General features: G+C 42.2%; 2 protein-coding genes across 7 annotated transcripts in view; both read right to left on the reverse strand.

Moving 5' to 3' along the window:
• Cdkl4 (cyclin dependent kinase like 4) overlaps positions 1-1,986 on the reverse strand; it is a 55,578-nt gene extending 53,592 nt beyond the window's left edge. The window contains exon 1 of one of the 2 annotated variants that reach the window (XM_029531441.1): positions 1,761-1,986. The gene's annotated coding sequence lies outside the window, so the exon portion shown is untranslated. Of the gene's footprint in view, positions 1-1,534; positions 1,687-1,760 lie in introns of those variants that run through there. The other variant, XM_021218366.2, reaches the window with a different exon arrangement.
• A 2,979-nt stretch (positions 1,987-4,965) lies between these two features.
• The window catches only part of Map4k3 (mitogen-activated protein kinase kinase kinase kinase 3), a 144,099-nt gene continuing 128,692 nt past the window's right edge, over positions 4,966-20,372 (reverse strand). For 4 of the 5 annotated variants that reach the window (XM_029531468.1, XM_029531467.1, XM_021217729.2 and 1 more), the window contains 6 exons: positions 19,436-19,607; positions 14,143-14,211; positions 13,974-14,066; positions 9,562-9,632; positions 7,049-7,104; positions 4,970-6,401 (listed from right to left, as the gene is read on the reverse strand). In XM_029531468.1, coding sequence (XP_029387328.1) covers positions 6,314-6,401; positions 7,049-7,104; positions 9,562-9,632; positions 13,974-14,066; positions 14,143-14,211; positions 19,436-19,607 — 549 coding nt within the window. In that variant the 3' untranslated portion in view covers positions 4,970-6,313. Of the gene's footprint in view, positions 6,402-7,048; positions 7,105-9,561; positions 9,633-13,973; positions 14,067-14,142; positions 14,212-19,435; positions 19,608-20,372 lie in introns of all 5 variants that reach the window. The other variant, XM_021217728.2, reaches the window with a different exon arrangement.

Consider the following 20,372-nt stretch of genomic DNA (forward strand, 5'->3'; position numbering starts at 1 on the left):
CAGCTGACTCTAACGGTGCCCGCCCCACGCGCCCGCACAGCTGACTCTAACGGTGCCCGCCCCACGCGCCCGCACAGCTGACTCTAACGGTGCCCACCCCACGCGCCCGCACAGCTGACTCTAACGGTGCCCACCCCACGCGCCCGCACAGCTGACTCTAACGGTGCCCACCCCAGCCCAACCCCCCTCACAACACCATTCATCACGCCAGGCTTGCATTGCCTGCCTATTCTCTGGCATACAGTAGGCTAGGTCTTATTATAGTTTCATTTTCTAATTTTCTTTTTAAAAGCAAAACCTGCAAGAATATGTTGATTATTATTAGCACTATATTTGGCCAAGATTAAATGAATATAGCTGTTGGTGGAAAATATTTGCCATAGTTATCAGTTCCCTTCAGCTTCAAGTGGTGTACCTTCTTAACTTCAGATTTTTTTGTTTGTTTGTTTTCTGAGACAGGGTTTCTCTGTGTAGCCCTGGCTGTCCTGGAACTCACTCTGTAGACCAGGCTGGCCTCGAAAACTCAGAAATCCGCCTGCCTCTGCCTCCCAAGTGCTGGGATTAAAGGCGTGCGCCACCACGCCCGGCGACTTCAGAATTTCTAAGTATTTGACCCTTGAGTTAATGGAGTTCTGTCTACAAAGGCCAAGGACACGAATAGGCTGGGGGCCACCAGCGATTTTAAGACCCACAGACAGGGGCTGAGGTTAAGGGTAACAACAGGTTTTTAAAATTCCTGAGAAAGTTGCTACAGAATTTCCTCACTATTAATGATTTACAAAATAAAGTGCACAGGAGAAAAAGAACACTTGGAGGTTAGTTTTCAAGACTGTTTCACAAACTAAGTCCTGGGGGCTGAAGAAGCACAAGGAATACAAAGGCAAACAAAATCAAGCCGGTCGGCGAGGAAGGGTGGACAAATGACTCTCCTAACCTAAGAGGTCCCAGGAAACGTAAAAAACCAGCCACGACCAATCCCTGGCTTTAGAAATGTGGAGGGGCAGAGACAGTTTCAGAGCCCGGGAAGCTCACTCAGGAAGCTCCCCACAATTTGTAGTTAGCTGTTTCCAATAAAACCAAACATGCATTATGTTTAATAAACTTGATCGGAAAATGGACTCTGCAGATCATTCAGACTTGTCTTACGGAGTTACAATTTAAAAGCACACTCCTGCGCATGAAGGTGTTCCTGTCAACGAAATCGATCTTGTTAGATTCTCAGAAATTAAGCCCACCACGTAATTTACACAGTCTACACAACTCATTTTCTTTATGTCCCACGCTTCAGGCGAGTGATAAAAGACCTGGAAGTTTGGCAAAAACTCACTTTATTTCCAAGCCTCTAAGCCTTCACTTTTCCCTGGGTCCAGGCCACAAGAGGTCTCTAGATGCACAGGTGCGTCCCTGTCCCTCTCTGGCACCCCCAAGACCCACGAGAGGGCTGTTCTTCCGTGGGTGCGCCCCGTCACCCCCGCCCTCCCGAGCCTCGCAGACCCTGCTCTCCGCCTTCCCTGGCCAGGGAACCTGCACTTACACGGCACAGCCTCCGGCGACGGTGACACAGCGGTGTTCAGCTTCGGGGAGCCCCAGCCCTTGCAGTCTGCTGCCACCACAGAACTCCCGAGGGACCGAGCCACTGTGGTGTCGCCAGGGCAACCGGGACGCGCAGGCCGCGCAGCTTCCACAAAACTCTCTCGCTCGCTCTCGCTCGATTCGTTCCCTGCCAGGGTTACCTTCCATCCATCACACTGAGCTCTTACCTTATTCCTTGTGCTGTTTGGAGTCAGCTGTGGCTCATTAATACCATTTATGGAACTCAGCGAGACGCTGCTCCAGAGACCCTGGGCAGATTCAGAGTAGGGCGGCGGGTTTGTCACCCAGTGGGGAAGAAAGCAAGGCAGATGTCATTGAATGTGGCATTGAGACAAACATGTTAACCCGAATTTCAGTCGTTAACCTCAGAATAAACTGAACTCTGAGGCACACAAACAAACACGTACCATATGCTTCTCTTTGTCGGAAGATATATATCTATATCTATCTTCCCTTTTTAATAGGTGTCTCCTCCTCCCCCCCCCCCCCACCCGTACCTCACCTCCCCATTCCCTCGGGAATAAGCTCAAGGATCACATCTTAAACGGAATTAAATCTGGAAGCACATTTACCTCACTCACTCAAGACCAGAACATGATTCCATTAAATTCGACTAAACTCACACTTACCCATTTTTATATAATTTGTCTTTATGCTAGAAAACATTTCTCAGCAGGTGCACCAGTAGTCCACTTTATGTACGTACAAACATGTTGGCCTGTTTCCATCTTTACTGGACTCTCTCTCTCTCTCTCTCTCTCTCTCTCTCTCTCTCTCTCTCTCTCTCTCTGTGTGTGTGTGTGTGTGTGTGTTAAGTGCTTCTCACCTTGAGACAGGGTCTTTGTCCTCTTTTGTGTATGACAGGGTAGCTGGCCTATGACTTTTGGGAAGATTGTCCTGTCTCTCCATCTTGCCCCAAGAGCATTGGTATTACAGATGATGGAGCCCAGCTTCACAAGGATTCTACGGATTCAAACTCAAGTCTTTCCACTTGCATAGAGATCTCTGTCCACTGAGCCGTCTCCCCAGCCTGACACCTGTCTTTTCTTTTTTCTTTTTCTTTTTTTCCTTTTTAAGACAAGGTCTCTATGCAGTCCTGGTGGTTGTCTTTGAACTTGCTATGTACAAGAGGCTAGCCTTGAACTCAGGGATTTGCTAGCCTTTGCCTCTCAAGTGCTGGGATTAAAGATCACAAGGACTGGCTCCTCTCAACCTTTTGTGACCTGGGACTTGCTAAGTAGCCAAGACTCTGAGTATGAGTCTCCTGTCTCCACAGGTGTGCGCACTCCTGATTCCTCCAAGCTCCTTACCTACACAGACACTCTTCACCAGTCCACTTTGGTTTTCCAGCACTGTGCCAGGTCCTTGTCCACACACTATAAGCTCTACTGCATTTAACATCACCGTTCCTTGAAAGTGCAATATTTTTGCATTTCAACTATAGCATCACCCTTGTCAACCCATCTCTGCATATTAAGTTCCTTTGCTTCTACCAAGGATGTCTACAGCTGTCTATATGTAAGTTTCTCTTTCCCCAAAGCATATCCAAGATACTGTTTGTTCTTTCTATACATATTATGTGTGCTGTGCATATACATACACACACATACAACCTATATGTTTATGTTCATACACACACACACACACATATGGAAGAGGGAGACAGAAAAAACAAGAGAACACTTTATCTACAGTTCCAGCCTGGCTTTGAACTCATGACCCTCCATGTCAGCTGGGAGACTGTACTGCTTACCTTTGTCTTCCCCAACCACTCTCACTGGATGGACTTCTGTCTTGTCTCCAATCTGCAACAGTACCTCAATAGATCACCACAAATGTTCCAAGTCCTTTCAGGGTTTTTAGGCTATGTTTTCCTACCCATACTTTCCCTTCTGTGTTGGTAATGGGGAGGATGACTAAAACCTTTATTTTTGTGGTCTCTACTAAAACATGACTCACACATCCACCAAAATCCCCCGTAAGCAACTGCTGCTTTCACACCCAGTAAGAACACAGTTAACAAGAAATCAGACAGAATAAGATAGCTCCCCCTATTTAGCTTAGCAGACCCCTTTGTGGAACTTAGGAATTGGCACTTGAAACTGCCATATAAATGATTCTTCAAAACCAGTGGTCTGTCGACATCAACACAATCTTTTTTTTTTTAAGATTTATTTATTATATGTAGGTACACTGTAGCTGTCTTCAGACACTCCAGAAAAGGGAGTCAGATCTTGTTACAGATGGTTGTGAGCCACCATGTGGTTGTTGGGATTTGAACTCTGAACCTTCTGAAGAGCAGTCAGGTGCTCTTACCCACTGAGCCATCTCACCAGCCCGACATCAACACAATCTTATCCCAGTGGTTCTTACTCTGTGGGGCATACCAGAATAATTCATACTCCATAGAGACAAAAACAAGTGGGCCTTACTCCCTAAAGAGTCCAAAGATACCTCGCAAGAGCTATGGCTTCTAAGCAATGAATTATGTACATATTCAGGGAGGGGCAGTATTTCTAAGTGCTTGACAGTTCAATGTGACCATTTCTGAGATGTAATGTACAGACTGGAGTGGAATGAACATCAGCTGAAGTTTAAGAGCACCAACTGCCCTGCAGTGCTAAGAGCAGAATCTGGTTTCTTAACCCCCCCCCCCAAGTTTGTCTTTTCAGCTAGTTAGTGATGTCATTCTCATGTAAGTGGATTAAAAAAAAAAAGTGTCATTAGTAATTAATGTTGATTAGTCATATTAGAGAAAGTACCATCCACAATTGCTTTGATTCTTAGACAACCAATGGCTCTGGACTAAATGACACAAGGTCACCCTGAGAGTGGAAGGTGCACTAGAAACAGTGTTTTGGTTACTCAGCCAGCTCTTCCCATGTCCTCTTCCTGCCCCTGCCCCTCAAAACTGCATCCCTAACACTCCTTCGCTGTGCTCTCCCGGGCTGTCACAGCCTACTTTCTGTAAAGGGCCAGAGAGCAGACACATGAGCTTTCAGGCCGGTCTGTTCCTCTGAAATGACTCAAGTGTGACACTGAAGTATAGGCACAGCCTTAGGCGATGGGTCAGTACATAGGTGGTGCTGTGTTCTCACACAACTTTATTAATAAAAAGAGGAGGTGGGCTATATCTGGCTAAGATATAAACTGCCTACTCCTGCTTCAACTAAAACACTATGAGTGTTTATTTTTCCTGCTAAGATATCAAGATCCTACAAAAGATGCCCTCTTTCTCAAATGTGGGAACATTATATTTAAAATGTAGATCAAACAATGATGATCATGGAAGAACTGGATGCTTACGATCTGACAGCACACAAAGCTTTTCCCTCTAATGCTATTAAGCTGACTGACAAGCAACTACACAACAGCATGTTAAAAAACATGTTTATTTTACAGTATGTACAACCAGGAACATATTTAAAACCATTATCAGTTAAAATAAATGAAGCATAAATCACAATTTAGCTTGTTCTTAGTGTATATATACTCACATCAAAATATAAAGAACATATGAACATATACCAAAGAGAGTCAGGGGTGTGCACTTTGCTACAACTTGATATTTACCTTGATAAAACAGATACACTCCATTGGAAAAAACCAATCAACAATGATTTTAACCAAACTAACTTCTTGTGATCTGTAGTAACCATTATAATGTTTGCATGAGGTAGTAACTAAGTTATTTTGGCCATGGATTAATACTCAAAATCAAAAGAAATATGGACGTGATAAACTAATGCCAACAGAAGTAAAAGCCCACGAGAAACTTCATCACCTCACTCTGGAATGTGACAGCTCTTCAGTGTGACTGTGAAATGTCTAGTGTGGACTTCTCAGCAATGCTAGTTGATCTTATGCACACTGTAACCCTGGTGACAGCTGCAGTGCTCTACCGTGGTACCGCCATTCTGTGATTTAAGTTTTTGCAAAGGTGTATCCTAAGCACAGACAAGCTATCTTACACGATTCTGCTTAAATATAAAAAAAGATCAGTTACTACAACAGGTGGTTAACTGGCTTGTTTCACATAGAAAACAATCCAAATACATGTAAAAAAGATGTTGTAGGACCAAATGCATATTCACGGCAGGAGTCACAGCCTCTCTGTGAACACATCACATGTTAATACTCTGTGCAGGAGAAACACCAGTGCACGTGCATTAAAATTAAAAACAAGATTATAAAAGGATTACAGCTCGTAACCATTTTAAAAGTTACAGGATTTATGTCCATATTACTAAATTATATATAATAAAAATACAATAGTGTTAATGTCTTGGTTCATTGACAGCATCCCATTTTGTAATATGACCACACCCAAGAATATACTAAAGAATTCTTAAAATATTAACCCCAGTTGCATTTTAATCAACATTTACATCTGTACAGATAAGACACTTTTACATCTCATAAAAGTACATTATCTACATAAATTTTTAGTGTATGCCTTCAGCAATATGAAGTTTCACAGAAAAATACTGCTTATATGTACAAAGATTACATAACAATGAATTAAGCACTTGTGTGGTTCAATATGCTAAATATATCCATACCACTTAAAACAAAATGTTCTCCCATCTGTCTCATGCCACAATAAATTACAAGAAGCAGAGGCTAGGTTCCTGCAGGGTCTGCATAGCTTCACTCTTCCACTCTCCTTGCAGCAGCTGTGGTCACTCTCTCCACAGGTCACTCTCAAGAACACCGTGCCTCAGTAGCTGTTTTCGTGACCCGCCAAGATGTATAAATTGCTATTTGCTGTTGGGTTATCAGTTGGCCTACTTTCCAAAACCACAACCCTAAAGGTAATAAGAAACACATAACAGAACAAAGTTATTTATTTATGAAAACTAGCATCAGCAGAAAAAACAAACAAACTAAGCAGCCAACCATGGCTTCTTTTAGACACTGCTCCAAGTGCTGCTCTTATGGGCAGAATCCACTCCCAGTCACTCTGACTCCAGCCCTGGGAGGTGCCCACTGCCTACCTCTAGATCAGTGCTCTTCTAGGACTTGAGGGTGTGAAGGGCAAGGACTGAGGAGAAACCAATTCTACAGGAGTAATGGGGGTAAGGGGGTTGGCTTAGTCCTATTAATCCTAAAACAGTCTGTTTACCAACTTAAAGGTAATTCAGAATATAATAATAATAATAATAATAATAATAATAATAATAATAATAATAATAATAATGACTATTAGACTGCTCAGAGTTGGGTTTGCTGACATCCAGCATGCCTGCCTTTTGCTGTACGTTGTTATCAACAGAATACTAACAGCAGTGTCAGAACTAAGGGTTCCATCACATGGAAGGCTAATTTTCAATAGTTAAAAAACAAGCAAGTGTTGAACATGCAGAAATTTCAATCCTTCCAAAAAAGTAAGCAGCCTTACACTGGTCTGGGAGCCCATTCAGTACCAGACATTTTGCGAAGCCCAACTTCATACCTGTCAGATCCAAGGAGTCTGAAGATTCTTGTGTTATCTGAAATTTCTTGTGTTACCTGTTTAGTTGAAACATAAATTTTAAAAATTACTCAAGTTAAAGATTACTCAAATTAAAAATTATTCTCTTCTTTTGTGTCAGAGTCTTGCTTTATAGCCTAGGCTAGACCTGAACTCTGGGCCCTTCTCACTCGGTTTTTTGAATGGATTACATGCCTGTGGCACCACACCAGACTCCACAGGTACAAAGTTCTGTCTGGATAGTTCATGGGCAACATTACAGCAAAACCCCAGGCCCACTCTGAACTCCCACAATTTGTAGGATGGGAAAAGGCCTTCCCTTCATCATTATGTGTTATAAGTTTGTAATCACATCAGTTTGTTAGTTCAGGGAAAAATGTGACAAATTCGGAATCCTCAAATACTGGTGAAGGAAAATTACTTGCTAGATTATAGACTTCCAGAGAAAATTTTAATGAAAAGCACAAAATTATTTTTTTCATTCAAAGTGTCCTGTCATTTACATTAATGAGAATGGCAAGACCACAGACACCATCCAGCCACTCAAACCTGGTTTTGTGCCTTGAGCGGTTGCTATGTGGTATGGCAGTAAACATTTAGAGGCCAGCACAGCGTTTGGATTGTGGGCTGGGATTTCAGGCAGATGTCCACTCTGTGGGAACAGCTCTGGGTCCTGCAGCCTGGACAGGACGGGCTTCCCAGGACTCCTGCAAGTCTGACGTCTGGGACGTGCTCTCGATGAACACGCAGCCTTCCCACTTCCTCCCTGCTCTCCTCAGCACCACTTTCTGATAGAATATACCCTCAGCGTGACTGACCACTAACCACGTGAGCAATAAAAATCGAGATTGAGATGACCTAATCGGCCATCAGTGGGAATAGAGGCTCCTTGGTCTTCCAAACTCTATATGACCTAGCACAAGGCAAGGCCTGGGCCAAGTAGTGGGAGTGGGTGGGTAGGGGAACAGAGGTGGGGGGAGGGGTATGGGAAACTTTCGGGATAGCATTTGAAATGTAAATAAAGAAAATAATAATAAAAAAGGAAAAAAAAAATCGAGATTGAGACCACAAAAAAAGGAGAGGAGGAACTCAGTGTTGACGGCTTATAGAACACAACAGAGCCCAAGTCACACCTCTAGCAATAGTGAGACTGAAACTTAAAACACTCACTTCATGTTGAAATAATAATTCCATCAAAACCCTATAATGAGCTGTTCTAGAAACACTATTGTTCTGTCACTTCTCACGTGATGCTGAACTGATAAAGGAAATTCCTTTACTTTAGCAATGGTGGCTCTGGCCTCTACCTACAGGGGAGGCAGGGCCTTGCCAGTTAGAAGGATGTGGAGTGCCGGGCGTGGTGGCGCACGCCTTTAATCCCAGCACTCGGGAGGCAGAGGCAGGCGGATTTCTGAGTTCGAGGCCAGCATGGTCTACAGAGTGAGCTCTAGGACAGCCAGTGCTATACAGAGAAACCCTGTCTGGGGGGGGGGGGGAAAGGATGTGGAGTTCAAGAGGCATATTGAGTATCTTGCTGTGTAGTTTGGAAAAGGCCTCCAATTAACTTCTGCTCCTGAGCCCTATTCTATTCTAACCTGCTCAGGGGATGCTACTGAGTTTGGTTTGGGAATCCTGGGGAAGTTTTTGATGGTTTTACCTGCCAATAACATTTTAGGGTCAACCATTCCTCTTGCTTATGCTAAAGCACTGGCAGCAGAAATGTTGAGCTGAATTAAGTATGCCATGTGCTATTTCTGTACAGTAGGAAGGGCTCAGATAAAGGGACCACCAACCATGTCTCATTGGACAGCAGAATCAGGAGGCAAGCCTGTACCTTGCTGTGTGTGGTTATCACTGTTGTTAAGTCCCAGGTCTGGGAAGCTGAGAAGGCAACTGACTTATTTAGTAGTGTCAGAGGCTCTTGCTTAGAGTCCTAGGGTAGTTATATAGAAGCATGGGAGGTACGGATTGCAGTCTGTTGGCTTGAGAAGGCTCAAGAACACTGGTTCTCAACTGGTGGGCTGCTTTCACAGGGGTCGCCTAAGACCACTGGAAAACACAGATATTTATGATTCATGACAGTAGTAAACTTACAGTTATGAGGTAGCAGTTAAATAATCTTACAGTTGGAGGTCACCAAAGCAGGAGTAAAGCTGTGGTAAAGGGTGCAGCGTCAGGAAGGCTGAGGTCTCTGCTCTAGAGCACAGAGCGTGTGCTGACTTTACCACTGCACTCAACACACTTACAGGATCACTTAGAATTTATAGTGTTGAAAGAATTGCTTTCAACAGATTTTGTGTCATCTAATTTTTTTAGAGGATACAGGCTTCCCTATTGTGTCCCTATGGTGTCACTATGGTGCTTGGGCTGGACCTGAATTCTTAAGTTCAAATGCTCTTCCTGCCTGGGCCTCCTAACATTAAGACAACAGGCACAAGAGACCGTGCCTGGCTTCATATGACTACATAATGTGCACGCTTCAAAAGATGACTTACCTCATTAGATCTAAAGCTTCTACCTTGCATCCCGTGTTTCCAGAAAGCTAGCACACTGTCTTGTAGACAAACTGGCAGACAAAAACAGCTCAGTTACTATTAAGTACAGAAGTGCAAAGGCAAGCATCCCGTCATCCCCACCTACCCTGCACAGCAAAGGTTCCATGGATAGTCTCAGTATCGCATATGATATGGCATCTTTACCTCTGAATTTAAAGCATTCATATACATGGTACATTCATCTTTTTGATAGGAAAAAAATTACAGAAGTTTTTTTTTTAAAGTGACTAAAAAAATAAAGCCATATAAGCACACAGAAGTGCACAGACAACAGCAGAGAAGCCACACGCACGCACACTCTTTCCAATTACCAGATTAAATACTACATTTGCTTTTGCTTCAAACAAAGAAAAACAGCTGGATCCCTCAACCCAACCCTGACCTCATTCTGGCCTATCCGTCTCTCTCGGATAGTACTGTAATCACTTCTGCATTTATCATTCTCAGATGTGTTTGCATTAATTAGTTCCACACCATCAAGGTAAGCTTTATGTTGAAGTTTCCAACTGTCATCCATTTATAATGATGAACAATTATTTCAACTTTTCCCTATTATAAATGATGGCACAGTAGACATTCTTGTGGATATTTCCAAAAACCTGTACAATATTTTCTAAGACATGGCATTAGAAAAACAGTGGAACACAGGGCAGAGGCATAAATAAGGCAGATTTCAGTTATTTTTACCTATTTTATGTATTTACATTTCGAATGTTATCCCCTTTCATGGTTTCCCTCCAGAACTCCCATATCCCATCTCCCCTTTCCCTGATTCTATAAGGGTGCTCCCCCTCCCACCCACCCACTTCCACCTCCCTGCCCTGGCATTCTCCTACACTGGGGCATAGAGCCTTCACAGAACCAAGAGCTTTTCCTCCCACTGATGCCAGACAAGGTCATTTTCTGCTACATACGTGGTTGGAGCCATGTGTATTCTTTGGTTGGTGCTTTAGTCCCTGGGAATTCTGGGGGTACTGGTTGGTTCATACTGTTGTTCTTCCTATGGGGTTGCAAACCCCTTCAAGCTCCTTCAGTCCTTTCTCTAACTCCTTCATTGGGGTTCCCATGCTCAGTCCAATGTTTGACTGTGAGCATCCGCCTCTGTGTTTGTCAGGCTCCGGCAGAGCCTCTCAGGAGACAGGTATAACAGCCTCCTGTCAGCACTTCTTGGCATGTGCAATAGTGTCTGGGTTTGCTGTCTTTATATGAGATGGATCCCCAGGAGGGGCAGTTTCTGGATGGTCTTTCCTTCAGTCTCAGTTCCACACTTTGTCACCGTATTTCCTTTAGACATAAGCCATTCTGGGTTTAAAAATTTGGAGATGAGTAGGTGGCCCCATACCCCAACTGCATTTCCCTGGTGACTAAGGATATTGAACATTTCTTTAGGTGCTTCTCAACCATTTGATATTCCTCAGTTGAGAACTGTTTAGATCTGTACCCCATTTTTTAATAGGGTTATTTGGTTTTCTGAAGTCCAACTTCTTGAGTTCTTTGTATATATTGGATATTAGCCCTCTATCTGATATAGTAGGATTGATTGTTAAAGTTCTTTTCCCAATCTGTTTGTTGCTGTTTTGTCCTATTGACAGGGTCCTTTGTCTTACAGAAGCTTTGCAATTTTACAAGGTCTCATTTGTCGATTCTTGATCTTAGAGCATAAGCCATGGGTGCTCTGTTCAGGAAATCTTCCCCTGTGTCCATGTTTTCAAGGCTCTTCCCCACTTTCTCATCTATTAGATTCAGTGTATCTGGTTTTATGTGGAGGTCCTTGATCTACTTGGATTTGAGCTTTGTACAAGGAGGTAAGAATCAGTCAGTTTGCATTCTTCTACATGCTGACCACCAGTTGAACCTGCGCCATTTGTTGAAAATGTTCTCTTTTTTCCACTGGATGGTTTTTAGCTCCTTTGTCAAAGATCAAGTGACCTAAGGTGGTGTGTGGGTTCATTTCTGGGTCTTCAATTTTTTTTTTTTTTTTTTTTTTTTTTTTTTTTGGTTTTTCGAGACAGGGTTTCTCTGTTTAGCCCTGGCTGTCCTGGAACTCACTTTGTACACCAGGCTGGCCTCGAACTCAGGAATCCGCCTGCCTCTGCCTCCCAAGTGCTGGGATTAAAGGCGTGCGCCACCACGCCCGGCTGGGTCTTCAATTCTATTCCACTGACCTACCTGCCTGTCACTGTATAAATACCATGCAGTTTTTTTTAATCACAATCCCCTAGATGTTCTTTTATTGCTTTCGCTATCCTGGGTTTTGTTATTCCAAATGAATTTGAGAATTGCTCTTTCTAACTCTATGAAGAATTAAGTTGGAATTTTGATGGGGATTGCATTGAATTTATAGACTGCTCTCAGCAAAATGGCTATTTTTACTATATTAATCCTGCCAATCCACGAGCATGGGAGATCTTTCCATCTTCTGAGATCTTCAATTCCTTTCTTCAGAGACGTGAAGTTCTTGTCGTACAGATCTTTCACTTGTTTGGTTAGGGTCACACCAGGATATTTTATATTATTTGATACTATTGTGAAGTGTCATTTCCCTAATTTCTTTCTCAACCTGTTTATCTTTTGAGTATTAGAAGGCTACTGATTTGTTTGAGTTAATTTTATATCCAGCCACTTTGTTGAAGTTGCTTACCAGATGTAGGAGTTCTCTGGTGGAGTTTTTAGGGTCACTTAAGTGTACTATCATATCATCTGCAAATAGTGATATTTTGACTTCTTCCTTTCCAATTTGTATCCCTTTGACCTCCTTTTGTTGTCTAATTGCTCTAGCTAGAACTTCAAATACTATATTGAATAGATAGGGAGAGCATGGGCAGCCTTGTCTAATCCCTGATTTTAATGGGATTGCTTCAAATTTCTCTCCATTTAGTTTGATGTCGGCTACTGGTTTGCTGTATACTGCTTTTACTGTTTAGGTTTGCGCCTTGAATTCCTAATCTTTCCCTGACTTTTAACATGAAGGGATGCTGAATTTTGTCAAATGCTTTCTCAGCATCTAATGTTCATGTGGTTTTTTTGAGTTTATGTAGTGGATTACTTTAATGGATTTCAGTATACTGAACCATTTCTGCATCCAGGGAATGAAGTCTACTTGGTTGTGGTGAATGAATGTTTTGATGTGTTCCTGGATTGGGTTTGCTAGAATTTTATTGAGTACTTTTTTTTTTTTTTTTTAAGATTTNTTTATTTATTANATGTAAGTACACTGTAGCTGTCTTCAGACGCTCCAGAAGAGGGAGTCAGATCTTGTTAAGGATGGTTGTGAGCCACCATGTGGTTGGCGGGATTTGAACGCTGCACCTTTGGGAGAGCAGTCGGGTGCTCTTATCTGCTGAGCCATCTCAGCAGCCCTGAGTACTTTTTAAAACTTTTACCTACATGTGTCCTTTATATATCAGGCACTACTCATTCTTAAAGATTGATAATTTCTTTTAAATAATAAAGTACGTGTGCAAGTTTTGAATGTATATAAAATTAATTATTCTTTCTGTTATTTCATTGATATTAGGTCTTCTTTGAAGGTCTGATATAATTATGCATTAAACCTATCTGGTCCTGGGCTTTTTTTTTTCTGCACCTGAGATTCTCTCTTCTATCTCTTGTAATATATTGATGATGCTTGCATCTATGACTCCTGATTTCTTTGCTAGATTTTCTATCTCCAGGGTTGTCTCCCTTTGAGATTTCTTTATTGTTTCTATTTTCATCTTTAGATCCTGGATAGTTTTTTTCAATTCCTTCACCTGTTTGGTTGTGTTTTCCTATAATTCTTTAAAGGATTTTTGTGTTTCCTCTTTAAGGGCTTCTAGCTGTTTACCTGTATTCTCCTGTATTTCTTTAAGGAAGTTATTTATGTCCTTTCCAAAGTCCTCTATCATCATTCCGGTGTACTGGGGTATCCAGGACTTGCTATGGTGGGAGAACTGGGGTCTGATGATGCCAAGTAGTCTTGGTTTCTGTTGTTTATGTTCTTGCACTTACGCCTTGCCATCTGGTTCTCGCTGGTGTTAGCTGGTCTTTCTATCTCTGACTGGAGATCGTCCTTCCTGTGGGTCTGTGAGCCTTTGATTTTAGGTATATCAGCACTCCTTGGAGACCAGTTCTGTCTGGGCAGGATTTGGGTATGGAGGGCTGTGGGACAGCCTCAGCTCTGGGACACAAATGGAGACTGGAAGGCTCATGTCCAGGCATCAGTTTTATATTTACATTTTTTATTTTTATTATTATTTTTATAGTCAAATTAAAAAGTCTTTAACAGTAATATAAATTTATAATGTCAAGAACTATCACATAAATAATTTAAAACAATTCACAATGTAAAGAAATACGAAACAATGCCTCACCTATGGACTCTATCTGGAAATCGAAGGTGAGTTCTGATGACAATTTCCTGCTGGATTTCAATCTTCCTTGGAGATTCACTATTTTTATACAACCTAGAGAAAAACAGAAGTCACTCGAGAGTAAGAAAAGAGCAATGTTTTCAGCGGACACCCACAAACAGAGACTTACAATCCAAGCACACAAGGATGGTGTCTCTCTCCAGCTGGGTCACATGAGTGACGCTTGTCTGCGGGGCATCTACAACATAAGAAAATACGGTTGGATAAAGTTACAGAAATCTACAATACTTACAATATATTTTTTCTTAAACAACAACTAACAAAGGAACTGTGGAGTACTGCAATTGGAGTGGGTGGACGTCTCAGGAACTGTGGACTACTACATTTGGAGTGGGTGGACGTCTCTTGCTGAGCTGCACTGGGATATGTTCTGATGCTGATGTGGACAATGGGTATAGCAGAGCTGGCCCTTCAGCTATACTGCTAATGAGAACGATATTTACATTTACAGTTGAAATGAGGAGTCCTGTTTTGTAAGTTACAGTTCTGGCCAATTTCTGATCTTAAACTCAGACCATTTGAGCTGTGCTTTGAATGTAACCAGATGTAAGTAAATGCTTGGCTCATGTGATCAGTGTGTATTAAATCAAAGAATTGAAGAATTAAACAAATTACTTTTAAACTTTTTTTCAGAAACTCAATGTGTCTGTGGGATGTATATGTATGTGTATATGGATATGGAAATGTGTGTGTATGTGTATGTGTATATGTATACGTATGTGTATATGATGCATGTGTGTTATGCTTGCTTTGGCTCTGTGTGTAGGTCAGAGGTAAACTTTGGGTGTCTTCCATCATTTTCCCATTTTTTTTTGAGACAGGGTCTCTCACTGAACCTGAAACTGTCTGGCCAACCAGTCTCCATGACTGCCCTGACTCTGTTCCTCAACACTCAGGTCAGATGCACAACATGTGGGCAACCAGGGATCCAAACTCGAGTCTCTATGCTTGCATGGCGGCAGGGCACCCACGGAGCCATCCCCCAGACTTAAGGAACATTGGTACCTGGCTAATACTCTCTTGAGTTAATCAGAGTGTAAGAGACTTGGGGTAATAGAAGTTAAAAGTCCAAATCATTCCCTATATTTTATCTCTTGACCTTAGAGAGAGATTTCTATATTTATGGAAATCCTTCAATAAGCCATGTGAAGTTTTTTTGGAAGGAGCTGTTTTAAGGTCTGGTCAGGAAATTAGGCCTTTCTTTTAACAATTAGAATGTGTTTAAAATTATACTTCAGAGAACTAAGGCATTGTTGAGATGGACTGACAGCAAACTATTTCTCATCCAGCAACCTTTTCCTGTTAAGAAAGATGAAGCTGGGAAGCAGGTGTGTCCCAGCCGTCTCACCAGGCAGACAGTGAATGATAACGTGAGAGACTTTGGAAAAGCCAAAGAGAAACCTCATACCACTGCAAGGAGCTTGCCTTCAACAGTGTCTGTGAGGAGACCTGCTCAGGTTCAGTGTGCTGTAACACCCCGGCTTCCAATGTGTGGTGCATGCATCTGTCATCTTTTAAGGAGGGAGATATGCTCTCTTTCTTCTGTGCCCTGTCCCTCTTCCTCCTCCTCAGCCCCACCCCATCCACTTCTGACAGGTGTCACTCTCAGACCAGGCTGGCTTGTAACTTATCACGTAGCCTGGGCTGGCCTTAACTTCCGACAGTCTCCTGCTTCCCCTCCTGAATGCTGGGTTATGTGTGTGAGCCACCATGCCTTGCTTACTCTTTTTGTTATTAAGTTTCATAGACTTCCCATAAACTCACACCTAACATGCCTTGCTAGAAAACAGTTTCACATTTCCCATATGAAGTGTTCATTCTCTACTGCATAACAAAACATCCCTTAGGTGTCCGTGTGTGTATATATTCAAGTATATGAGTGTGTTGTTTGGGAGAAGGTCTCATGTAGTCCAGGCTGGCCTCGAACTCACTATGTAGCTCAGATTGGTCTCGAACTCCTGATCTTCCTGCCTCCACTTCCGAAGTGCTGGGATTACAGGTACGTACCACCACACTTGGCTCTACAGTATTTTTAAAGAGAAAAAAGTAAAAGGGGCTTTTCACCATCAATAGGTTGTTTAAAAACTAAAGATAAGATATTGAAAGCTCATGTTTTTTAAGTGTGAGAGTTCAGTCTGATCTATTTACCACAAAACTAAAGTTTTCTTTCTATTATTTTGCTATAGTACAATATGAGTTTCAAACTAAAATCAAACTTCTGTAAGAAAACTATTTGGATCCAACACTTATAAGGTAATTAGGGTTAGTTGCTATAAAGGAAATGTCTGTTCACTAACTTGACATCATACATTTAATATTTGAGAAAATAAATTATATAAGAATTATTTTCAAAAATTCTCACAAATACTTCAGAAATAGTAATTAACTTCCATCTGTAACTTAACTTTAAATCACTTAAGTTTCATTAGCAATATCGAGTACAAGAGCACAACTGCAGGAGACACCTGTACTCATGGTGTACTGTAGCTTCCCTCTGAAGGCATCTTTTCTATCAGTCTGAGATTTGTGTACACATGAATTGAAAGAAAATTAATGTTTATGTGTTATAGGTGATTTATCTGCATGTATGTCTGTATGCCTGTGCACCACTTCCCTGCCTGGTACCCGAGGAAGCCGTGAAAATCCCTGGAACTGGAGTTACAGTGAGCTGCCATATGGGTGCCGGGAACAGAACTCAGGTCCTTTGGACAGCAGCCAGTTCTCTTAACCACGGAGCCATCTCTCCATTCTAACACATACGCTCTTAAAGTATGGTGACCACCATTTCAACATTACTAGCACTGAATGTGGGCTTCCCAAAGGAAACACTCAGACCTAGAGCCTAGGAATGCTCTGATGTAAGCTCACATTTGGGAAGTAGTGGCTTGCACTAACTACTCAATGACACTTATATTGACTTCCTTACTAAAGTGACAGAGATTAAAATAGTAAAATTAACTGATGATACAGACAGGGCAACTGGAGTTAAATAATAAGGAAAAATTTAAATCTATACCACTTAAAATTATTTTTAAATGCTTGAAAATACCAATGTTATGAAATGTCCATTACTTTTTTTTTTTTTTAATTAAAACAAGGTCCTTTGGGCTGGAGAGATGGCTCAGTGGTTAAGAGCTCTTCTGAAGGTCCTGAGTTCAAATCCCAGCAACCATGTGGTGGCTCACAACCATCCATAATGAGATCTGATGCCTTCTTCTGGTGCATCTGAAGACAGCTACAGTGTACTTAGATATAATAATAAATAAATCTTAAAAAAATAAAAAACAAAAAAAACAAGGTCCTTGTGAAGTAGCCAAGGCTAGCCCAGAAATCACATCTTTCTGACTCAGCCTCTGAAGTGGTGGAATTCTTGGTGTGTACCACCTCATCTGGCCCCTGGCAGCTGTAAATACTCATTAATATGCATTTCAGAAAGACTTGCCCTTTATGTAAGCAGTAGCACCAAACAACTGAATTCTGTAAAACTCTAAAAGTAAGTACAAAAGAAACAGAAAACACTATCAAAATGTCAAGAGTATTTGCTCATGTACTAAACTATTACTTGGTTTTGGAGAACCATGATTTAGTTGGTCATATTAATACAGATATTTCCAAGTAAAATTAGCAGAAATGAGTGTGATTTCATATTTTAAGGGAGGAAGAGAGAGTGCTTGGGATTGAACTTCTCTCTTCTCTCTTCTCTCCTCTCTCCTCTCTCCTCTCTCCTCTCTCCTCTCTCCTCTCTCTCTCTCTCTCTCTCTCTCTCTCTCTCATATTTTATTTTTAATTATGCATATGTGTGTGGGACTTCGTATGAATGAATGCAGGTTCCCTTGGAACGGAGTTACACGCAGTTGTGAGCCGTCTCACATGGGTGATAGGAAACAAATGCAAGAGCCGTGTGTGTTCCTCAGGGCTGTGACGTCTGTGCAGCCCCCACACACTGGGCTTTGTGCGTACTGTGCACTAAATATGCATTCTACTACTCAACCGCACCAGAGTCTACAGAAGCAACCAAAGCTTATGTATATATGTTGTGGCCTTCGAGATCAACAGCTACCTAAAGTGTGTGACTTTGAGTAATACACTCCTCAAAATCAGAAGACCACACCGGTAGCTCCTTATTTTACGGTAAGGCACATTTTCCTACAAGAAGCATTTAATAAATATGTACAGTTATGGTCTGGATCTCAAATGTTTTCAATAGGCTCATGCCTTTTAAATGCATTTACTTGTATGTGTGCATGAGAGTTACAGTGTGGTGGTGTGGAGGCCAGGGGACAACTTGCAGGACTCAGTGTTCTGCCACGTGGGTTTCTGGCTATTCGGCTGGGCAGCAAGCACCTCTACCCACTGAGCATTCTTGCTGGCCCCTCATGGTTCATTCTTGTTCCCAGCTGGTTGGTGGTGCTATTCTGAGAAGCTGTGGGATCCTTAGGAAGCAAGGGACTCCCTGATGGAAGTTCATCAATAGGGTCAGGGCTTTGAAGGGAATCACACGCTCCCAATGCCAGGAACTGCTCTACTCCAGGAGGCCCTCTCTGCCTTGGTGTCTGACAGTGTGTGAAACCATGAGACAAAAATCAGTATTTCTTATTTCCTGTTATGTAGGTCACAATAATATATAAATAACCAGGGCCCATAACAGATTCACACACCAATTTATTTCCACATTTAAAGAGTATATGCATATTCTATATACATATGTTCTCCAATTAAATTGTTTTAAATGTGTTGAATGCACTAACTACACTTTATAGCACGTTATCCCTTCTTCCAGTTTACCAGGATAGTCACTCTGTTGTGGGAAATATTTAAAAAAGGAAAGCGGCACGTTCTTGTGTTTGAGCCTCTGCCCCGACAGCCTGGCTGGCCATGCACTGGCGGGCAATGGCCGACCTGTTTTTAATCTCATGGAGATTGATTTAGAACTCCACAATCTCTCCACCCAGCTCGCTAGGTTCCCACTGGTGTGTGGTTACCACGCCAACCCTGGGCTTCAATACCCCCACGGCCTTTGTGGTGTACATCTGGCACATTTGCCGCAGTACCTTTCTCTCTGGAACCCAGATGAGTCGTAAAACGCAACACAAACTCAGTTCAGAAACAATGGTGACTCAATCTCTGGGCACAACTAAAACCTAATCTTGTGAGCCTTATTAAAATCTGACTCCTCCGGTGGCGAATCCTTGCAGATCCTATGTCAGTGGGAAACTCTAGCAGCTACGTCTTACCCCTCTGCTGTCCCCATTCCCAAAGCGCGAGAATGAGCCGGTTCTCATTTTTTAGTATTTCCTGCAACATCACTTAAGACTTCTTGTCTTGCTAGGACATATAGAACACGCACTGCCTATACATCAGCCGCTGGAATTGCTGTTAACAATTACATAATAACCACAAACCTGACTCTGTAAACCACGACGAGGTAGAATTTGGATTGACTGTCTCGAATCGAACCACTTGGTTGAAGTCTCGCCCTCTGCCGACGCCAACACAGACCAGAGGGTACTCCTGCTCAGGCACCACCAGCATCTCAAACATCCGGAGTGGACACGGCATAGGAAACTCTATGTGCTGGAGAGAGACATGGGTAGGTTGAGCAGATGGACTAAGGCCACACTGCCCAAGGGGAGTAGGGCTTCTGCTCTCAAGATTCTTGCTCCAGGAACTTAGAGCTTGCAGATAAATCTCAAGTTCAAAGTATCTTTATTAATGTTACATTAAAATGACACCATTTTTGTATCTTAGTGCTTGGAAGGAATCTTGCTAGCCTTGTCTCTTGAGAGCTAGACAATGAAGTCCAGGAGCTGAGTGATGGGCCAGGCCTGTGTGACCCAGATCCTGTGGCAGTCCCCTGTCTCCCATCTCAGTTCTGCAGTTACAGTCACCCGCTTTCCTTTCCAGATGAGCCAACATGGAGGACAGACCCATCAGCACACACTGCCTCTTTTAAACATGAATACAACACCCTAAAGAAATCTGCCTCCTAGCTCAAGTGACTACATCAGCATAGGAACTCTGATTCAATGACATGCTTTTATATAACTTTAAATTATTTTTCATGTTGCTAAAAAAAATACATTCCCAGTTTGGAGATCTGGAAATAGAAAACATGAACTTCCTCTTTTTTCTCTTTTTTCCCTTCGTCTCCGTTATCCCTTTTGCCCCTTTCCCCCCACAATAAACCTTTCTCACATGAAAAAAAGAAAGAAAAGAAAAGAAAAGAAAAGATGAACTTCATTAACTGCCAGGAACAAAACAAAGAATCCCCATACCCACCAGAATGGCTGAGGTGTGAGAGCCAGCAAGGGATGGAGAGGTGTGAGAGCCAGCAAGGGA

This window comes from Mus pahari, chromosome 18 (assembly GCF_900095145.1).
Source record: "Mus pahari chromosome 18, PAHARI_EIJ_v1.1, whole genome shotgun sequence".
In the NCBI taxonomy this organism is placed as follows: domain Eukaryota; kingdom Metazoa; phylum Chordata; class Mammalia; order Rodentia; family Muridae; genus Mus; species Mus pahari.